The sequence below is a fragment of the Cherax quadricarinatus genome, chromosome 35 (genome assembly GCF_038502225.1).
Source record: "Cherax quadricarinatus isolate ZL_2023a chromosome 35, ASM3850222v1, whole genome shotgun sequence".
NCBI classification, from domain to species: Eukaryota; Metazoa; Arthropoda; class Malacostraca; order Decapoda; family Parastacidae; genus Cherax; species Cherax quadricarinatus.
This window is the reverse complement of record NC_091326.1, coordinates 34,393,906-34,412,255: the sequence shown is the minus strand read 5'-3', so window position 1 is coordinate 34,412,255 and position 18,350 is coordinate 34,393,906. Positions and strand designations below refer to the sequence as shown.

Genomic DNA, 18,350 nt, shown 5'->3' with positions numbered 1-18,350 from the left:
CAGCTTAAGGCCTCATGTTTGGCTTCAAGGCGAAGTTTTGGTTGTGATTTAAGAAGTAGTTTGGGGGGAAATGGAGGAATGGTAGTTTGGAATGGGGTAATATTCCATGGAGCGGAGAAGTGCCGCTGTTGCCTTACTTGACATAGATCATGTATCTGATTCATGCGGAGGTCGGTTCCAGTCTTTTCGATCCATCTGGAGGAGTGTTCACCAGTGCTGAGGAAAGTTTGGAGGGCTTCTGTGCAGGGGTTTGAATGAGCTTGCCTGAGCATATTAACCCCAATTAGGATATTTCTTTCAGTAACACGATCTCTGATGCTTGGAATATCAAGTTCTTTTTGCATATTTAAAATTTTGGCAGTACGAGGGCATCCTAGGATGATCCTCATTGCTTCGTTCTGCAGTTTTTCCAGCCCTCCAAGCTTCCAGTCAGACACAAGAGCAAGTAGTGGCGCAGCATAATCAACCAATGATCTAATATAAGCAAGATACATCATTTTCACAATTTTAACATTAGCACCATACCTGGGGTGAAGCCCTGCCACAACTCTAAGTGCTCTTAGTCGTTCTTTGTATTGGCGACAAAGTCTTGTTACAACAGGTCCAAGTTTTCATCAGAGCTGCCTCCTGGTGTTATTACTGCAACAATATTATTTGCTATATTCCTCCATTTTAGGTGCCTTAAGTTGAAATCCCCCAGGAGCAAGATGTTGGGTGCAGGAACTGGAAGATTTTCCAGACAGTGGTCAATTTTTAACAGCTGTTCCTGGAATTGCTGGGATGTTGCATCCGGAGGCTTGTAGACTACCACAATGACTAGGTGGCAAAATCTAAAAATCTACCGTGACTAATAACGTTAGTGTCACGGTACATTCACTAATATTAACCACCACCGTGACAATAATGTTAGTGTCACGGTACATTGACTAATATTAACAACCGTGATAATAACGTTAGTATCACGGTACATTCACTAATATTAACCACCACCGTGACAATAACGTTAGTGTCACGGTACATTCACTAATATTCACCACCGTGACAATAACTTTAGTGTCACGGTACATTCACTAATATTAACCACCACCGTGAGAATAACGTTAGTGTCACGGTACATTCACTAATATTAACCACCACCGTGACTAACGTTAGTGTCACGGTACATTCACTAATATTGACCACCACCGTGACAATAATGTTAGTGTCACGGTACATTCACTAATATTAACCACCACCGTGACAATAACGTTAGTGTCACGGTACATTCACTAATATTAACCACCACCGTGAGAATAACGTTAGTGTCACGGTACATTCACTAATTTTAACCACCACTGTGACAATAACGTTAGTGTCACGGTACATTCACTAATATTAACCACCACCGTGACAATAATGTTAGTGTCACGGTACATTCACTAATATTAACCACCACCGTGACAATAACGTTAGTGTCACGGTACATTCACTAATAACCACCACCGTGACAATAATGTTAGTGTCACGGTACATTCACTAATATTAACCACCACCGTGACAGTAATGTTAGTGTCACGGTACATTCACTAATATTAACCACCACCGTGACAATAACGTTAGTGTCACGGTACATTCACTAATATTAACCACCACCGTGACAGTAATGTTAGTGTCACGGTACATTCACTAATATTAACCACCACCGTGACAATAACGTTAGTGTCACAGTACAGTCACTAATATTAACCACCATGACAATAATGTTAGTGTCACGGTGCAGTCACTAATATTAACCACCACCGTGACAATAATGTTAGTGTCACGGAACATTCACTAATATTAACCACCGTGACAATAATGTTAGTGTCACGGTACATTCACTAATATTAACCGCAATCGTGACAATAATGTTTGTGTCACGGTACATTCACTAATATTAACCACAATCGTGACAATAACGTTAGTGTCACGGTACATTCACTAATATTAACCACAATCGTGACAATAATGTTAGTGTCACGGTACATTCACTAATATTAACCACAATCGTGACAATAACGTTAGTGTCACGGTACATTCTCTGATATTAACCACCGTGACAATAATGTTAGTGTCACGGTACATTCACCAATATTAACCAACACCGTAACAATAACGTTAGTGTCACGGTACATTCACCAATATTAACCACCACCGTGACAATAATGCTAGTGTCACGGTACATTCACTAATATTAACCACCACCGTGACAATAATGCTAGTGTCACGGTACATTCACCAATATTAACCACCACCATGACAATAATGCTAGTGTCACGGTACATTCACTAATATTAACCACCACCGTGACAATAATGCTAGTGTCACGGTACATTCACTAATATTAACCACCACCGTGACAATAATGCTAGTGTCACGGTACATTCACTAATATTAACCACCACCGTGACAATAATGCTAGTGTCACGGTACATTCACTAATATTAACCACCACCGTGACAATAATGTTAGTGTCACGGTACATTCACTAATATTAACCACCACCGTGACAATAATGCTAGTGTCACGGTACATTCACCAATATTAACCACCACCGTGACAATAATGCTAGTGTCACGGTACATTCACTAATATTAACCACCACCGTGACAATAATGTTAGTGTCACGGTACATTCACCAATATTAACCACCACCGTGACAATAATGTTAGTGTCACGGTACATTCACCAATATTAACCACCACCGTGACAATAACGTTAGTGTCACGGTACATTCACCAATATTAACCACAGTAATATTTGACACAAATCGCCTTGACTTCCATCTTACAAAATCGATAAAATATCATCTTTCTGGAAGATTTTATGCATAATATTGAATTTCTAAGATACAGTTATACAAATTTCGTATTTTATATTCCTATTACGTCTGTTAAAGTGGCAATAATAGTGAAGTAAGTGATAAATTACGATGATGGTGTGTGTTATGTGAGGCGGAGTTAGTGTGTGTGGTGCAGTTGTTGTTGGGTTGTGTTTTTGAGGTTTCTGCTGTTATTCTGCTGTTACTCTTGGTGCTGTTCTTGCTGCTGCAGCTGCTGTATTATCATCATTATGGGTGATGACTGGGCCAAGGCTGCCGAGGAGCAGGAGGCCAGAGATATTATAGCTAAGGTATGTATTAACCTCGTGTGTCCCTCTGCTGCTGCTGCCTGTGTCTGCTGCTGCTGCTGCCTGTGTCTGCTGCTGCCTGTGTCTGCTGCTGCCTGTGTCTGCTGCTGCCTGTGTCTGTTGCTGCCTGTGTCTGCTGCTGCCTGTGTCTGCCGCTGCCTGTGTCTGTTGCTGCCTGTGTCTGCCGCTGGCTGTGTCTGCTGCTGGCTGTGTCTGCTGCTGGCTGTGTCCGCTGTTGCCTGTGTCCGCTGCTGCATGCTGGCTGTGTCTGATGCTGCATACTGACTGTGTCCGCTGCTGCATGCTGGCTGTGTCTGATGCTGCATACTGACTGTGTCCGATGCTGCTGCTTCTGGTTGTGTCTGATGCTGCACATTGGCTGTGTCTTCTGCTGCATACTGGCTGTGTCTGCTGTTGCCTGTGTCTGCTGCTGCATGCTGGCTGTGTCTGATGCTGCATACTGACTGTGTCTGATGCTGCTGCTTCTGGTTGTGTCTGATGCTGCACATTGGCTGTGTCTGCTGCTGCATACTGGCTGTGTCTGATGCTGCATACTGGCTGTCTTATGATGCTGCTTCTGGTTGTCTGATCCTGCATGGTGGCTGTGTCTGCTGCTGCATACTGGCTGTGTCTGATGCTACTACTTCTTGCTGTGTCTGCTGCTGCATACTGGCTGTGTCTGCTGCTGCATACTGGCTGTGTCTGCTGCTGCTTCTGATTGTTTCTGATGCTGCATGGTGGGTGTGTCTGCTGCTGCATACTGGCTGTGTCTGATGCTACTACTTCTGGCTGTGTCTGCTGCTGCATACTGGCTGTGTCTGCTGCTGCATACTGGCTGTGTCTGCTGCTCCATACTGGCTGTGTATGCTGCTGCTTCTGATTGTTTCTGATGCTGCATGGTGGGTGTATCTGATGCTGCTACTTCTGGCTGTGTCTGATGCTGCATACTAGCTGTGTCTGCTGCTGCATGATGGCTGTGTATGATGCTGCATGATGGGTGTGTCTGATGCTGCATGTTGGCTGTGTCTGATGCTGACTGCTGGCTCTGTCTAATGCTGCATGTTGGCTGTGTCTGCTGCTGCATACTGGCTGTGTATGCTGCTGCGTCTGATTGTTTCTGATGCTGCATGGTGGGTGTATCTGATGCTGCTACTACTGACTGTGTCTGATGCTGCATACTAGCTGTGTCTGCTGCTGCGTGGTGGCTGTGTCTGCTGCTGCATGATGGGTGTGTCTGATGCTGCTTGCTGGTTGTGTCTGATGCTGCATGCTGGCTTTGTCTGATGCTGCATACTGGCTGTGTCTGATGCTGCATGCTGGCTGTGTCTGATGCTGCATACTGGCTGTGTCTGATGCTGCATGCTGGCTGTGTCTGATGCTGCATACTGGCTGTGTCTGCTACTTCATGGTAGCTGTGTCTGCTGCTGCATGGTGGCTGTGTCTGCTGCTGCATGCTGGCTGCTTCTGCTGCTGCATGGTGGCTGTGTCTGCTGTTGCTGCATGCTGGCTGTATCTGCTGCTGCATGCTGGCTGTGTCTGCTGCTGCATGCTGGCTGTGTCTGCTGCTGCATGCTGGCTGTGTCTGCTGCTGCATGCTGGCTGTGTCTGCTGCTGCATGCTGGCTGTGTCTGCTGCTGCATGCTGGCTGTCTCCTGCTGCATGCTGGCAGTGTCTGCTGCTGCATGCTGGCCATGGCTGCTGCTGCTGGATACTGCCCATCGCTGCTGCTGCTGCATATTGCCCATGGTGGCTGCTGCTGCTGCAGCATTCTGCCCGTGGCTGCTGCTGCATACTGCCCAAGGCTGCTGCTGCTGGCTGTGGCTGCTGCTGGCCGTGTTTGTTGCTGTTGGCTGTTTGTTGCTGCTTCTGCTGTTGCTGCTATTGCTTGTGCTGTTGCTGCTGGCTGTGTCTGCTGCTGGCTGTGTCTGCTGCTGGCTGTGTCTGCTGCTGCCTGTGTCTGCTGCTGCCTGTGTCTGCTGCTGCCTGTGTCTGCTGCTGCCTGTGCCTGCTGCTGCCTGTGTCTGCTGCTGCCTGTGTCTGCTGCTGCCTGTGTCTGCTGCTGCCTGGGTCTGCTGCTGCATGCTGGCAGTGTCTGCTGCTGCATGCTGGCCATTGCTGCTGCTGCATGCTGCCCATGGCTGCTGCTGCTGGATACTGCCCATGGCTGCTGCTGTTGCATACTGCCCATGGTGGCTGCTGCTGCTGCAGCATTCTGCCCGTGGCTGCTGCTGCATACCGCCCAAGGCTGCTGCTGCTGGCTGTGGCTGCTGCTGGCCGTGTTTGTTGCTGCTGGCTGTTTGTTGCTGCTGGCTGTTTGTTGCTGCTGGCTGTTTGTTGCTGCTTCTGCTGTTGCTGCTATTGCTTGTGCTGTTGCTGCTGGCTGTGGCTTCTGCTGCTGCTGGCCATGTTGCCACTTTCTGTGGCTGTTGCTGCATACTGGCCGTGGTTGCTGCTGCTGTGCTGCTGGTGTGGTCAGGGTTCTTCATCACAACTTGTCAGTATTGTATGCCATCAGTAATATGATATTCATACTAGTGGAAATCAGTCACACTGTTTGACTCTATTGGTTTATCTTACTTTATATCTACATAACGTCACTCTTTATGTGTCTGTAGCGTGTGCCTTCTAGACCATCGTAGAAAATGTGTGTGATGTGTACACAAAACGTGAAAGCCTATTTACTGGCTATTCAATGATATAAACTTTTCCTGCCTTTCCTTGGATCAGACATGGTTACTGCCCATTCTCCAGGCACTGTATCACCCTTTCAGGTTTACCAATCTCTCCCCCATCACTGTAAATTTATGTTGTGCCTGGACTAGCCAGGGTCTTCATCACAGGGTCATTAAGGAGAAAGACCTCAAATTGTTTCTGCCTAGTATACCTGGGGTCTACCTGGAGGGTGTTCCGGGGATCAACATTCCTGCGGCCCCGTCCATGACCACGCCTTGTGGTGGATCAGGGCTTGATCAACCAGGCTGATGGCTGCACACAATCCTGGATGTGGCCAGCAGTAACAGCACACAGTCCTAGCTGGTCAGGTACTGATTTTAGGTGTCAGTCTGGCTCCCTGTGGAATACAGCCAGGGGTCTATTGGTACCCTCCCTTATGTATGTTGGAAGGCAGTTAAACAGTCATGGGCCCCTGACACTTCCTGTCATGGCTTAATTTACCTATTTGTCATTTACATAGTTATGGGTCCTGAACACATGGAGACCTGGAGAGAGTTTCGGGGGTCAATGCCCCCGCAGCCTGGTCTGAGACCAGGCCTCATAACACAGTAGACATGATCTAATCAGAAGTTAGTCATCTATAAGAGTAGACAAGCTATGGCCTAGAAATTGAGTTGAAAGCCATGCCAACACAGTGACTAAGATTTGGCCCAACCTTCATATAGAAGGAGAGGAATATCACTGCACAAAATATCACCTGTCTGGCTCAGGTGACTGAGGCAGGTCTCTCTAGATGTGTTACATGCATGTTCATGAAAGCAAAACACGGCAGTCACAACTCTTCCACTGGCAGTAGATGCTTGGGGGTGAAATAATTGTAGTAATGGTAACCTGCCAAAAAGTGGAGGTTAGTGTCGAAATGTGAGGAAAAAAGCATGAGAAAGCTGAGTGTGAAGAGAGGAAGTAAATAGCAGTTAGGTCACCTGAGCTAAAGATGCTGCTAGCTATCACCAGAGGTGAGATAAGACTCAACTTTTATCTATGGTGGAAAGTAACACCTGTGTACTCGCCTAGTTGTGGTTGCAAGGGTCGATTCACAGCTCCTGGCCCCACCTCTTCTCTGGTCACTACTGGGTCACTCTTCCTGCTCCATGAGCTTTGGTAGATAAGACACATAGGCAACATTTAGGCAACTTTATTCCGAAACGTTTCGCCTACACAGTAGACTTCTTCAGTCGAGTACAGAAAGTAGGCAGGAGCAGTAGAGATGTGAAGATGATGTAATCAGTCTATCACCCTTGAAGTCGTAGATTTGAGGTTGTCAGTCCCTCAGCCTGGAGAAGTTCTGTTCCAAAGTCTGGAACTAACTGAAGATCGAGCGACAGTGTTGAGACTTAAATACTGTCCGAAGGAGAGGTGCAGAGTAGTAGTAGTAGTAGTGAGAATGTAGCCACTGAGCGGTCAGGTCCCTCTCAGATCAAACAATTCTCACTTGAAAAAGTTGTCCAAGGTGTTTTCTCTACTGTACCAAGATGCTATTGTGTTGCAGTGTCTGACAGAGTGAATATCAAATGGTATACAATACCGACAGGTTGGTAGATAAGACACATAGGCTGAGGGACTGACAACCTCAAATCTACGACTTCAAGGGTGATGGACTGATTACATCGTCTTCACATCTCTACTGCTCCTGCCTACATTCTGTACTCGACTGAAGAAGCCTACTGTGTAGGTGAAACATTTCGGAATAAAGTTGCCTAAATGTTGCCTATGTGTCTTATCTACCAACCTGTCGGTATTGTATACCATTTGATATTCACTCTGTCAGACACTGCAACACAATGGCATCTTGGTATAGAAGAGAAAACACTTCGGACAACTTTTTCAAGTGAGAATTGTTTGATCTGAGAGGGACCTGACCACTCAGTGGCTACATTCTCACTACTACTACTACTACTCTGCACCTCTCCTTCGGACAGTATTTAAGTCTCAACACTGTCGCTCGATCTTCAGTTAGTTCCAGACTTTGGAACAGAACTTCTCCAGGCTGAGGGACTGACAACCTCAAATCTACGACTCCAAGGGTGATGGACTGATTACATCGTCTTCACATCTCTACTGCTCCTGCCTACATTCTGTACTCGACTGAAGAAGCCTACTGTGTAGGCGAAACGTTTCGGAATAAAGTTGCCTAAATGTTGCCTATGTGTCTTATCTACCAACCTGTCGGTATTGTATACCATTTGATATTCCATGAGCTTTATCATACCTGTGTATAATATAATGAGAGAACACATGGAAAGCAAAATAGGCAGGTAAAAGTAAACAAATTTTAAAGGAAGGTGTAAGGGAAGTGGCAGTTGCCATAATTCTCATTATAGTTCTTTCTTTCAACACACCGGCCGTATCCCACTGAGGTGGGGCGGCCCAAAAGGAAAAACGAAAGTTTCTCCTTTCAAAATTTATTAATATATACAGGAGAAGGGGTTACCAGCCCCTTGCTCCCGGCATTTCAGTCGCCTCTTACGACACGCATGGCTTACGGAGGAAGAATTCTGTTCCACTTATCTTGCAGTATAAGGCAGAATGGGACAAGATGATTTTTATGGGAGTGTGAGGAGGATACATGATGGTTTGACACTATGGTCAGTCAAGGAACCCCAGTCAGCATTGTTCTGTCACAAAGTGTGGCAACACTGCTTTATCTGGTGACACTGAAAGCAACCCATGACTGGCAATGAGTGCCCAGGTATGTAGGTCTGTATCAATTGGACTTATGTTCTTTGTGGTGGTGCAGGGGTATCAGTCATATCCATGCCATTACATGTAATACCAGTGAGAGGTGAGTGCACTTCAGATGCACTGACTGTGTAAGTAATGATGAGTATGACAAGGTAGTGGCTAGCAGTGATGGTATTATTTTTATATTTAATGCATATTTAATAGGCAAAAATTCCACAGAGACTGTGTTGCAAACAAAACAGATATGTAGCAATAAAAACCACAAACAATGTGGATTTAGGGAAGAAGATGAGTGAATAGTGGAATGAGGAGGTAGTGGGTGGTCAGGAAGAAAAAGTTAACAGATCACCCAGGCTCTGATGAATATGTGGGGCAGCGGGCCTCCAGCAGCAACAGCCTGGTTGACCTCTTTTCTATATGCGTATGTATATAGGAGAGAGGTTAAAATGAGTGGTGAGGGAGTGCAAAAGGAGAGCCAATGAGAGGGGGGTGAAGTTTTATTGACAGATTTTGCTGAGAATAAAAAAAAGTTTTGGAGGGAGATTAATAAATTAATCCTTTCCTGTCAGTTACATAGATCTCCATTGGAGATCCATGCAGACATCAACCAAATCTTTAAAGATTTTTTATTCACATAATGAATTTTTATTCACACCAAAAAATAGAAGATTTACTGCTATGCAATACTGTAATAATTGTATAAATATCATCACCATATTTGTGAATGTATATTAGACCCACCAGCTGACGTGTATTAGACGTGTGAGGTCGTTTGTTTACTCTTGAATATCGGCAAAAATTTAACATTTCCGCTACTTTGAGCTCAGTTTCAAGCCATTTCCAGTGCTAAAACCAATCAAAATCATCTCTATTTCTGTAATATGTCTTCGATTCTATCAAATGAGACCAAGAAATCGCAAATACAACTATAAAAAACATACGAAAAAACACTGCAAAGTTGCTGTTTTAATCGAAAAATCATGATTTCAGTTTTTTTCTCTCATTATACACAGTGTGCTGCAGGATCTGTTTTATGTGGTGCACACATATCACATAGATGTATTCTCTCATATCTAGGCCCAAATGTACCACTCACAGTTTATCAGAGTGAGCTGAGCTCATGGCGTAGATCTACGGTTTGGACACTCACCATAAAGCCGTAGATCTACGGGACGGACCCTGAAAGGGTTAAATGGGCCACAGAAAACTATGAAATTCAATGATGAGAAATTTCAATTACTCCGATATGGAAAACGTGAGGAAATTAAAACTACATCAGAGTATAAAACAAATTCCAACCACACAATAGAGTGAAAAAAGTAACGTAAAAGATGTGGGAGTGATCACGTCAGAGGATCTCACCTTCAAAGACCATAACATTGTTTCAATTGCATCTTCTAGAAAAATGACAGGATGGATAATGACAAGCTTCAAAACTTGGGATACAAAGCCTATGATGACACTCTTTAGGTCACTTGCTCTATCTAGGCTGGAATATTGCTGCACACTAACAGCACCTTTCAAGACAGGTGAAATTGGCCACCTAGAAAATGTACAGAGAACCTTCACAGCGCGCATAACTATGATAAAACACCTCAGTTACTGGGAACGCTTGAAGTTCCTCAACCTGTTCTCCCTAGAATGCAAGCGGGAGAGATACATGATTATATACACTTGGAAAATCCTAGAGGGACTAGTACCAAACTTGCACACGAAAATCACTCCCTAAGAAAGCAAAAGACTTGGCAGATGATGCAACATCCCCCCAATGAAAAGCAGGGGTGCCACTAGCACGATAAGAGACAACACAATAGGTGTCAGGGGACCAAGACTGTTCAACTGCCTCCCCGCATACATAAAGGGGATTACCAATAGATTTCTGGCTGTCTTCAAGAAGACATTGGACAGGCACCTGAAGTCAGTACCTGACCAGCCAGGCTGTGGTTCGTATGTCAGGTTGCATGCATCCAACAGTAACAGCCTGGTTGATCAGGCCCTGATCCACCATGAGGCCTGGTCACAGACCAAGCTGCTGGGGTGTTGACCCAAAAAACCCTCTCCAGGTATACTCCAGGTATAGGCCTGGTTAATTCTCTCATAGGCCTTGGTTAATTATCTCATAGGCCTTGACTAATTGTGTCTCTGCCTTACTCTGATTCAATTTGTTTTAATCTAATTCCCATTGTTTACCTAATTTATCACTTGATATATCTCTGCAGGTTGAGAACTTGAAGATTCCCGACACCGAGGAGGCTACAAACAAGAATGGTAAAGCAGAGAAGGTTGAAGCTGAAGATGCCAAAGCAGTAGATAGTAAACCTGAAGATACCAAAGCAGTAGAGGTTAAAGCTGAACATGCTAATGCAAAAAGTGCTAAAGCTGAAGAAGAAAAGCTGAATTTAAAGGAGACCAACAATGATTCCTCTGAGGAAAATGTCACTGCTGCAGACTTGTCGCTGATGAGGAAGGTGATGAGGAAGGGAATTATTGAGACAAAGAACAATGTCGAGGTGTACCGCAAAGATCCCCACAATCCCTTGTTTTGTGCTAAGACTTTTGAGGAGCTTAACCTAAGGAAGGACCTCCTTGAGGGGATTTATGAAATGGGATTTAAGCTTCCTTCAAAAATTCAAGAAATCTCACTTCCGATTCTTCTGGCTGAGCCGTAAGTATCTGGCATGACTTTCAAACCAACTTTATTTCTATCAAATGGTATACAATACCGACAGGTTGGTACATAAGACACATAGGCAACATTTAGGCAACTTTATTCCGAATAAAGTTGCCTAAATGTTGCCTGTGTGTCTTATGTACCAACTTTATTTCTGTAAAGAGGAGTACAGTATATTATACAATTAGGGTGACTATCATACAAAAACTACTTTATAGAAGCCCCTTCTTATGCATAGCATTTTGGGCAACCTTAAAACTAAATTATGATTACAGTTGTTTGAGAAGAGGAATGTATAGTTTTTAAAATATTGGAGGAATTTAGTAATTAAAAAAGAAAATATGTCTATAATTGATATAAAGAATGAGGCTAGGTACATGAGTTGAAGGAATGATAGATAAGGACAGACAATACTAGTTGAAAGAATTGATCAGCATTATCAACTGTTGTTAGAGTCACATTAGTGTAAGGTGTTTTTTAAACAGCTGTGAAGTGACTGGCAGATAGAGATTCTGGAGCTTTCTGGTAGAGAGTTCCAGATTTTGGGTCTTTTTATGCACATTGAGTTTTAAAAAGGTTACAGTGGACTTTACCATCATTCCTACAGATTTACAGGTTACAATTATATAAGTCCTGTGAAACAAGAAACCATGAATAATACAAAATAAATTTGCAGTACAAATTTTGCTTCAGGTTTTGTGTTTATGAAACTGTATCTCTGTGATATGCATGCTATTTCACTAACCTGGTTAACAAAGCACTGGAAATGATGACCATAATGAAAACAAGGTTAGGCATATTAAACCTATCAAGTCAGAAATTTTTTTTAATTGAATCTGTTCCCTGGTTGTCTTTTAAGTGAAAACATTGGGTTATCAAAATTTGCAAATACAGAAGCTTGAAAATTTGTAGGGATAACCATAAAGTTGTGACCCCATAATCACAAACAATTACGTATTTTTCAAGAGAACCAAGCAGATTCAAAATTCATGAAATACGTACAATGGTACCTCGAGTTATGAACTTAATTCGTTCCAGAACGCTGTTTGAGTGCCGATACCGAATGAATTTGTTCCCATAAGGAATAATGTAAATTAGATTAGTCCGTTTCAAACCTCTTAAAAAAAATACAATATCACTTACAAAAATACACTTACATAATTGTTCGAGTTGGGAGCTGTTTGAAACTCGAGGTACCACTGCATACAGAACATTATTTATTTATTTATTTATTTATTTAAATTTGAGCACACATACAGAGGTACAAAAAAATACAGATAAGAGCAGCATGCCAAAGCCACTTATACTATGCATAGCATTATGGGCTGGCTTAAAATTAACTTAAGATTAACTAAGCAATGATGAAATCAGTGATAAAACATTAATGTAAACAGATTACTATAAAGCACAAGTGAGTATTACAAAGACAGGTCATATGGTTGCATGCATTGTTGTACATTCAGTCATATGGAGTATTCTGTTAGGTAGTGTATTTAAAAAATAATAAAGTTAGATTGGGTTTTAGGTTTAACATTTATGTGATATAATTGTGAGAAACATTTAAGATATACAATTTATAAGGTTCAGTTATTCAGTATTTATTTGGTTTTGGGTGAGTAAGTGATCTTTGAGAAGAGACTTGAATTTATAAACAGGTAGTGTTTCCTTTATATTTACAGGTAATGAATTCCAGATTTTAGGGCCTTTTATGTGCATTGAGTTTTTGCATAGTGTGAGATGGACACGAGGAACATCAAAGAGTGATCTGTGCCTTGTGTTATGGTCATGTGTTCTGTTGAGGTTGGCAAGGAGATGTTTGAGGGGAGGGTTAATATCAGAGTTAAGTGTTCTATGTATGTAATAGGTGCAGTAATAAGTATGGATGTTTTGTATGGTGAGTAGGTTTAGTGTATTGAATATTGGTGGAGTGTGCTGCCTGTAGTGAGAATTTGTTATCATTCTAACTGCAGCCTTTTGTTGGGTAATTAGTGGTCTGAGATGGTTAATTGTTGTTGAGCCCCATGCACAAATTCCATAGGTGAGATAGGGGTAAATAAGAGAGTGATATAGGGCCAGGAGGGCTGACTGTGGAGCATAGTACCGTATCTTCGATAGTATGCCTACAGTCTTGGAAATTTTCTTAGAAATTTGTTGTATATGTGTATGAAATTTGAGTCTATTATCAAGGTGGATTCCTAAGAATTTTCCCTCTGTTAGCTTTGTGATAGGTGATCCATTTATCATTATGTTAAGAGGGACATCTGTAGCTCTGTTACCAAACTGAATGAAGTAGGTTTTGTCAATGTTTAGTGTAAGTTTGTTAGTCCTCATCCAGGTAGATATTTTCTGTAATTCGGTATTTACAGTATTGGCTAGCGTGACTGGGCTTGGGTGGGAGAAGACGTATGTAGTGTCATCTGCAAATAGTGTGGGTTTGAGTAATTGCGAAGCATTTGGTAGGTCATTTATGTATAGGAGAAAGAGAAGAGGGCCAAGGACACTTCCCTGTGGGACACCAACTGTAATTGGTTGTGCAGAAGAGTTTGCTCCATTTGCGTACACATATTGGCTTCTGTTGCTGAGGTATGACTTGAGGTAGTTGAGGGAGTGCCCTCTTATACCATAGTGTGACAATTTTACGTGGAGCAAGTCATGGTCAACTGTATCAAAAGCTTTACGTAAGTCAATGAAGATCCCCAGTGGGACTTCTTTTTTCTCTATTGCAGTGTATATATGTTCTAGCATGTGTATAATAGCATCATTAGTATTTTTATTAGGCCTGAATCCAAATTGGCAGGGGTTGAGTATGTTTTGGGAGATAAGGTAGGAGTAGATTCGTTTATGAATTAATTTTTCGAAGATTTTTGAGAGAGGGTGTAAGTTGGATATTGGCCTATAGTTATTCAACTCTGTTTGGTCACCTCCTTTGTGAATCGGGGTGACCCTTGCTATTTTGAGTACTGTAGGGAAGGTGGAGGATTCAATGGATTTGTTAAAGAGTGTTGCAATGATTGGTGATAGCACTTGTGACACTTTTTTGTATATAAAGGGTGGTAAGGTATTTAAATCTCCTGCCTTGTTTTTTAGTGCGTTGATAATAAGGGAGACTTCGTATGGGTTAGTCGGAGCTAGGAACAGTGTGTTCGGGTAGTTGCCGGTGAGGTAGTCATTTGGTGGGGTATCTGAGCTTGGGATTTTATTGGCAAGGTTTTGTCCTATAGTGGAGAAGAAATCATTGAGTCTGTTTGCTGTTTCTGTTGGTGGGAGTTGGGGTTCATCTGATTTTGCTAATTTTATTTCGCTATTTCGTGATATCTTTTTTGTTCCCAGAATTTCTGATAGGGTTTTCCAGGTCTTTTTTATATCACCTCGTAAGTTGGATAATCTGTTCTCATAATACAATTTTTTTGCCCTTCTTATCAGGCTGGTTAGGATTGACGAGTAACGTTTTGTTTGGTCTCTGGTTATGTGACCCATTCTGTACTGTTTTTCATATTGGTGTTTTGTATTTATGGATTTGAGAATGCTGGGTGTTAGCCAGGGACTGTTCAGTCTCTTAGCTGTCATCTGTTTAGTTTTTTTAGGGCAGTGCTTGTTATAGAGGTATTGGGTCTTTTTTATAAAATTATTAATACATTCGTCAATATCTGTATAGATTTCTAGCTCAGTGTGCCAGTCAATGTTTGCTACTGCTGTTGTGAAGTTATTAATGGCTGCCTCATTGTGAAGTCTGAAGGTGACTTTAGTAGTGTCTTGGGGTAGTTTACCAAGAGTTGTTATGAGGAAAGTAGGGTAGTGGTCTGTGGTATTATCTGTAATTATGCCTGATTTTAAAGGGGATATGGTGTTGGTCCAGATGTGGTCAAGTAGGGAAACACTAGTCTCTGTAACTCTTGTAGGTTTTGTTACTGTTGGTAGCAACATACAGTTACTCATTGTGTTTGTGAATTCAGTAACGTGTGGGTCCTGGTCTTGCAGGAGATTTATATTGAAGTCACCTGAGAGTAGTAAGTGATCTTTGTTCATGCGTGCATCAGTTATCATACTTCCTAGGTTTTGACTAAATTGGCTAATGTTTGACTGTGGAACTCTGTAGATGTTTATCAATGTGAGAGGTTTTTGTAGGTATTTGGATTTGAATTTGGCTATTATATATTCCCCATGTTCATCCCTTGTGCAAGTATTAGTGATACATTCTAGTTGGTCTGAGTAGTATATGGCTGTGCCACCCCCTTGTTGGTCTGGCCTACAGTTGTGTATGGCTGTGTAACCAGGAATGGCATAGACATCTGTACTATCAGGCTTTAGCCAGGTTTCAGTTAGTGTAATGATGGACATATTGGCATGTAAGGAATTTAGTAATGCTATGAGGTCATCGTAATGCTTGCTTAAAGATCTGATATTGTAGTTAAAGATAGTTATGTTGTTGTTGGCACTGAGAAGTTCTGATAAATTCTTCCACTATAATTATTTTGTGTTTCAGTGTGCGATTAGTTAATGGTCCAAGTCTGAAAAAAACATCATTATAAGTTTCTTTCTCCTATATGTGGGTTAATTGTGTATTGAATTTTCTTACAGATTTGTGCTTATTTTGCTTCACAGGACATCTCTCTCTGAATATCACTTGTATCTGGTTAATATGGACATTCATAAGAGAGAAGGCACATAAAGAGACATGTTTTGTATTTTGGAAATCCACAAAAATGGTCATTGTTTGAATAATGGAAACAGTCAGATTAGAAGAGGAGAATTTCAGGGTTTAACACTAAACATTAGTTCACAGTAGTACATTCTTCAGAACCTGCTTGCTGTTATCTATCACAGTAGTGCATTCTTCAGAACCTGCTTGCTGTTATCTATCACAGTAGTGCATTCTTCAGAACCTGCTTGCTGTTATCTATCACAGTAGTGCATTCTTCAGAACCTGCTTGCTGTTATCTATCACAGTAGTGCATTCTTCAGAACCTGCTTGCTGTTATCTATCACAGTAGTGCATTCTTCAGAACCTGCTTGCTGTTATCTATCACAGTAGTGCATTCTTCAGAACCTGCTTGCTGTTATCTATCACAGTAGTGCATTCTTCAGAACCTGCTTGCTGTTATCTATCACAGTAGTGCATTCTTCAGAACCTGCTTGCTGTTATCTATCACAGTAGTGCATTCTTCAGAACCTGCTTGCTGTTATCTATCACAGTAGTGCATTCTTCAGAACCTGCTTGCTGTTATCTATCACAGTAGTGCATTCTTCAGATCCTGCTCATGTTATCTATCACAGTAGTGTGTTCTTCAGAACCTTCTGTTATCTAGAAGAACCTGCTTGCTGTTATCTATCACAGTAGTGCATTCTTCAGAACCTGCTTGCTGTTATCTATCACAGTAGTGAATTCTTCAGAACCTGCTTGCTGTTATCTATCACAGTAGTGCTTCAGAACCTGCTTGTTCTTCAGAACCTGCTTGCTGTTATCTATCACAGTAGTGCATTCTTCAGAACCTGCTTGCTGTTATCTATCACAGTAGTGTGTTCTTCAGAACCTGCTTGCTGTTATCTATCACAGTAGTGTGTTCTTCAGAACCTGCTTGCTGTTATCTATCACAGTAGTGCATTCTTCAGAACCTGCTTGCTGTTATCTATCACAGTAGTGCATTCTTCAGAACCTGCTTGCTGTTATCTATCACAGTAGTGCATTCTTCAGAACCTGCTTGCTGTTATCTATCACAGTAGTGCATTCTTCAGAACCTGCTTGCTGTTATCTATCACAATAGTGTGTTCTTCAGAACCTGCTTGCTGTTATCTATCACAGTAGTGTGTTCTTCAGAACCTGCTTGCTGTTATCTATCACGGTAGTGTGTTCTTCAGAACCTGCTTGCTGTTATCTATAACAGTAGTATGTTCTTCAGAACCTGCTTGTTGTTATCTATCACAATAGTGTGTTCTTCAGAACCTGCTTGCTGTTATCTATCACAGTAGTGTGTTCTTCAGAACCTGCTTGCTGTTATCTATCACAGTAGTGTGTTCTTCAGAACCTGCTTGCTGTTATCCATCACAGTAGTGTGTTCTTCAGAACCTGCTTGCTGTTATCTATCACAGTAGTGTGTTCTTCACAGTCTGCTCGCTGTTATCTATCACAGTAGTGTGTTCTTCAGATCCTGCTCGTGTTATCTATCACAGTAGTGTGTTCTTCAGAACCTGCTCACTGTTATCTGTCACAGTAGTGTGTTCTTCAGAACCTGCTTGCTGTTATCTATCACAGTAGTGTGTTCTTCAGAACCTGCTTGCTGTTATCTATCACAGTAGTGTGTTCTTCAGAACCTGCTTGTTGTTATCTATCACAGTATTGTGTTCTTCAGAACCTGCTTGCTGTTATCTATCACAGTAGTGTGTTCTTCAGAACCTGCTTGATGAATTAGACACATGTGCAACTCTTTGGTATCTTTATTAAGGAAACGTTTTGCCACACAGTGGCTTCATCAGTCCATACAAAGGAGAAACTTGAAGAACAGGAGGAGAATGAGGTAATCAGTCCCTCAGCCTTGAGTCGATGTGGTCAGTCCATCAATCTTGAATAGAATACGGCATATGAGCGGAGAAGGAGCTTATAAACTGTAGGCAGGAGAGGTGCAGCAGTCGTAGGTGGTGTCACATTTGTCCAGTGTGGAAGTAGGTCGTGCCCAAGGGTTAGGCAAGTGAAGAATTCCCAAGTATTAAGATCCCAAGAAGTTGCAGTGTCTGACAGCATTGTAGATGAATGGTTCACAGAACCGACATGTTGTTGAATTAGACACATGTGCAACTCTTGGGTATCTTTATTGAGGAAACCTTTTGCCACACAGTGGCAACTTCTTAGGATCTTAATACTTGGGAATTCTTCACTTGCCTAACCCTTGGGCACGACCTACTTCCACATTGGACAAATGTGACACCACCTACGACTGCTGCACCTCTCCTGCCTACAGTTTATAAGCTCCTTCTCCGCTCATATGCCGTATTCTATTCAAGATTGATGGACTGACCACATCGACTCAAGGCTGAGGGACTGATTACCTCATTCTCCTCCTGTTCTTCAAGATTCTCCTTTGTATGGACTGATGAAGCCACTGTGTGGCGAAACGTTTCCTCA

The 18,350-nt window shown here is 42.3% G+C and overlaps 1 protein-coding gene across 1 annotated transcript in view; it reads left to right on the top strand.

Annotated features, from left to right (window-relative positions):
* The first annotated feature begins 2,971 nt into the window (after positions 1 to 2,971).
* The window catches only part of Dbp80 (putative ATP-dependent RNA helicase Dbp80), a 66,214-nt gene continuing 50,835 nt past the window's right edge, over positions 2,972 to 18,350 (top strand). Inside the window, exons 1-2 of the mRNA XM_070091505.1 lie at positions 2,972 to 3,150; positions 10,782 to 11,227. Coding sequence (XP_069947606.1) covers positions 3,091 to 3,150; positions 10,782 to 11,227 — 506 coding nt within the window. The 5' untranslated portion in view covers positions 2,972 to 3,090. The remainder of the gene's footprint in view (positions 3,151 to 10,781; positions 11,228 to 18,350) is intronic.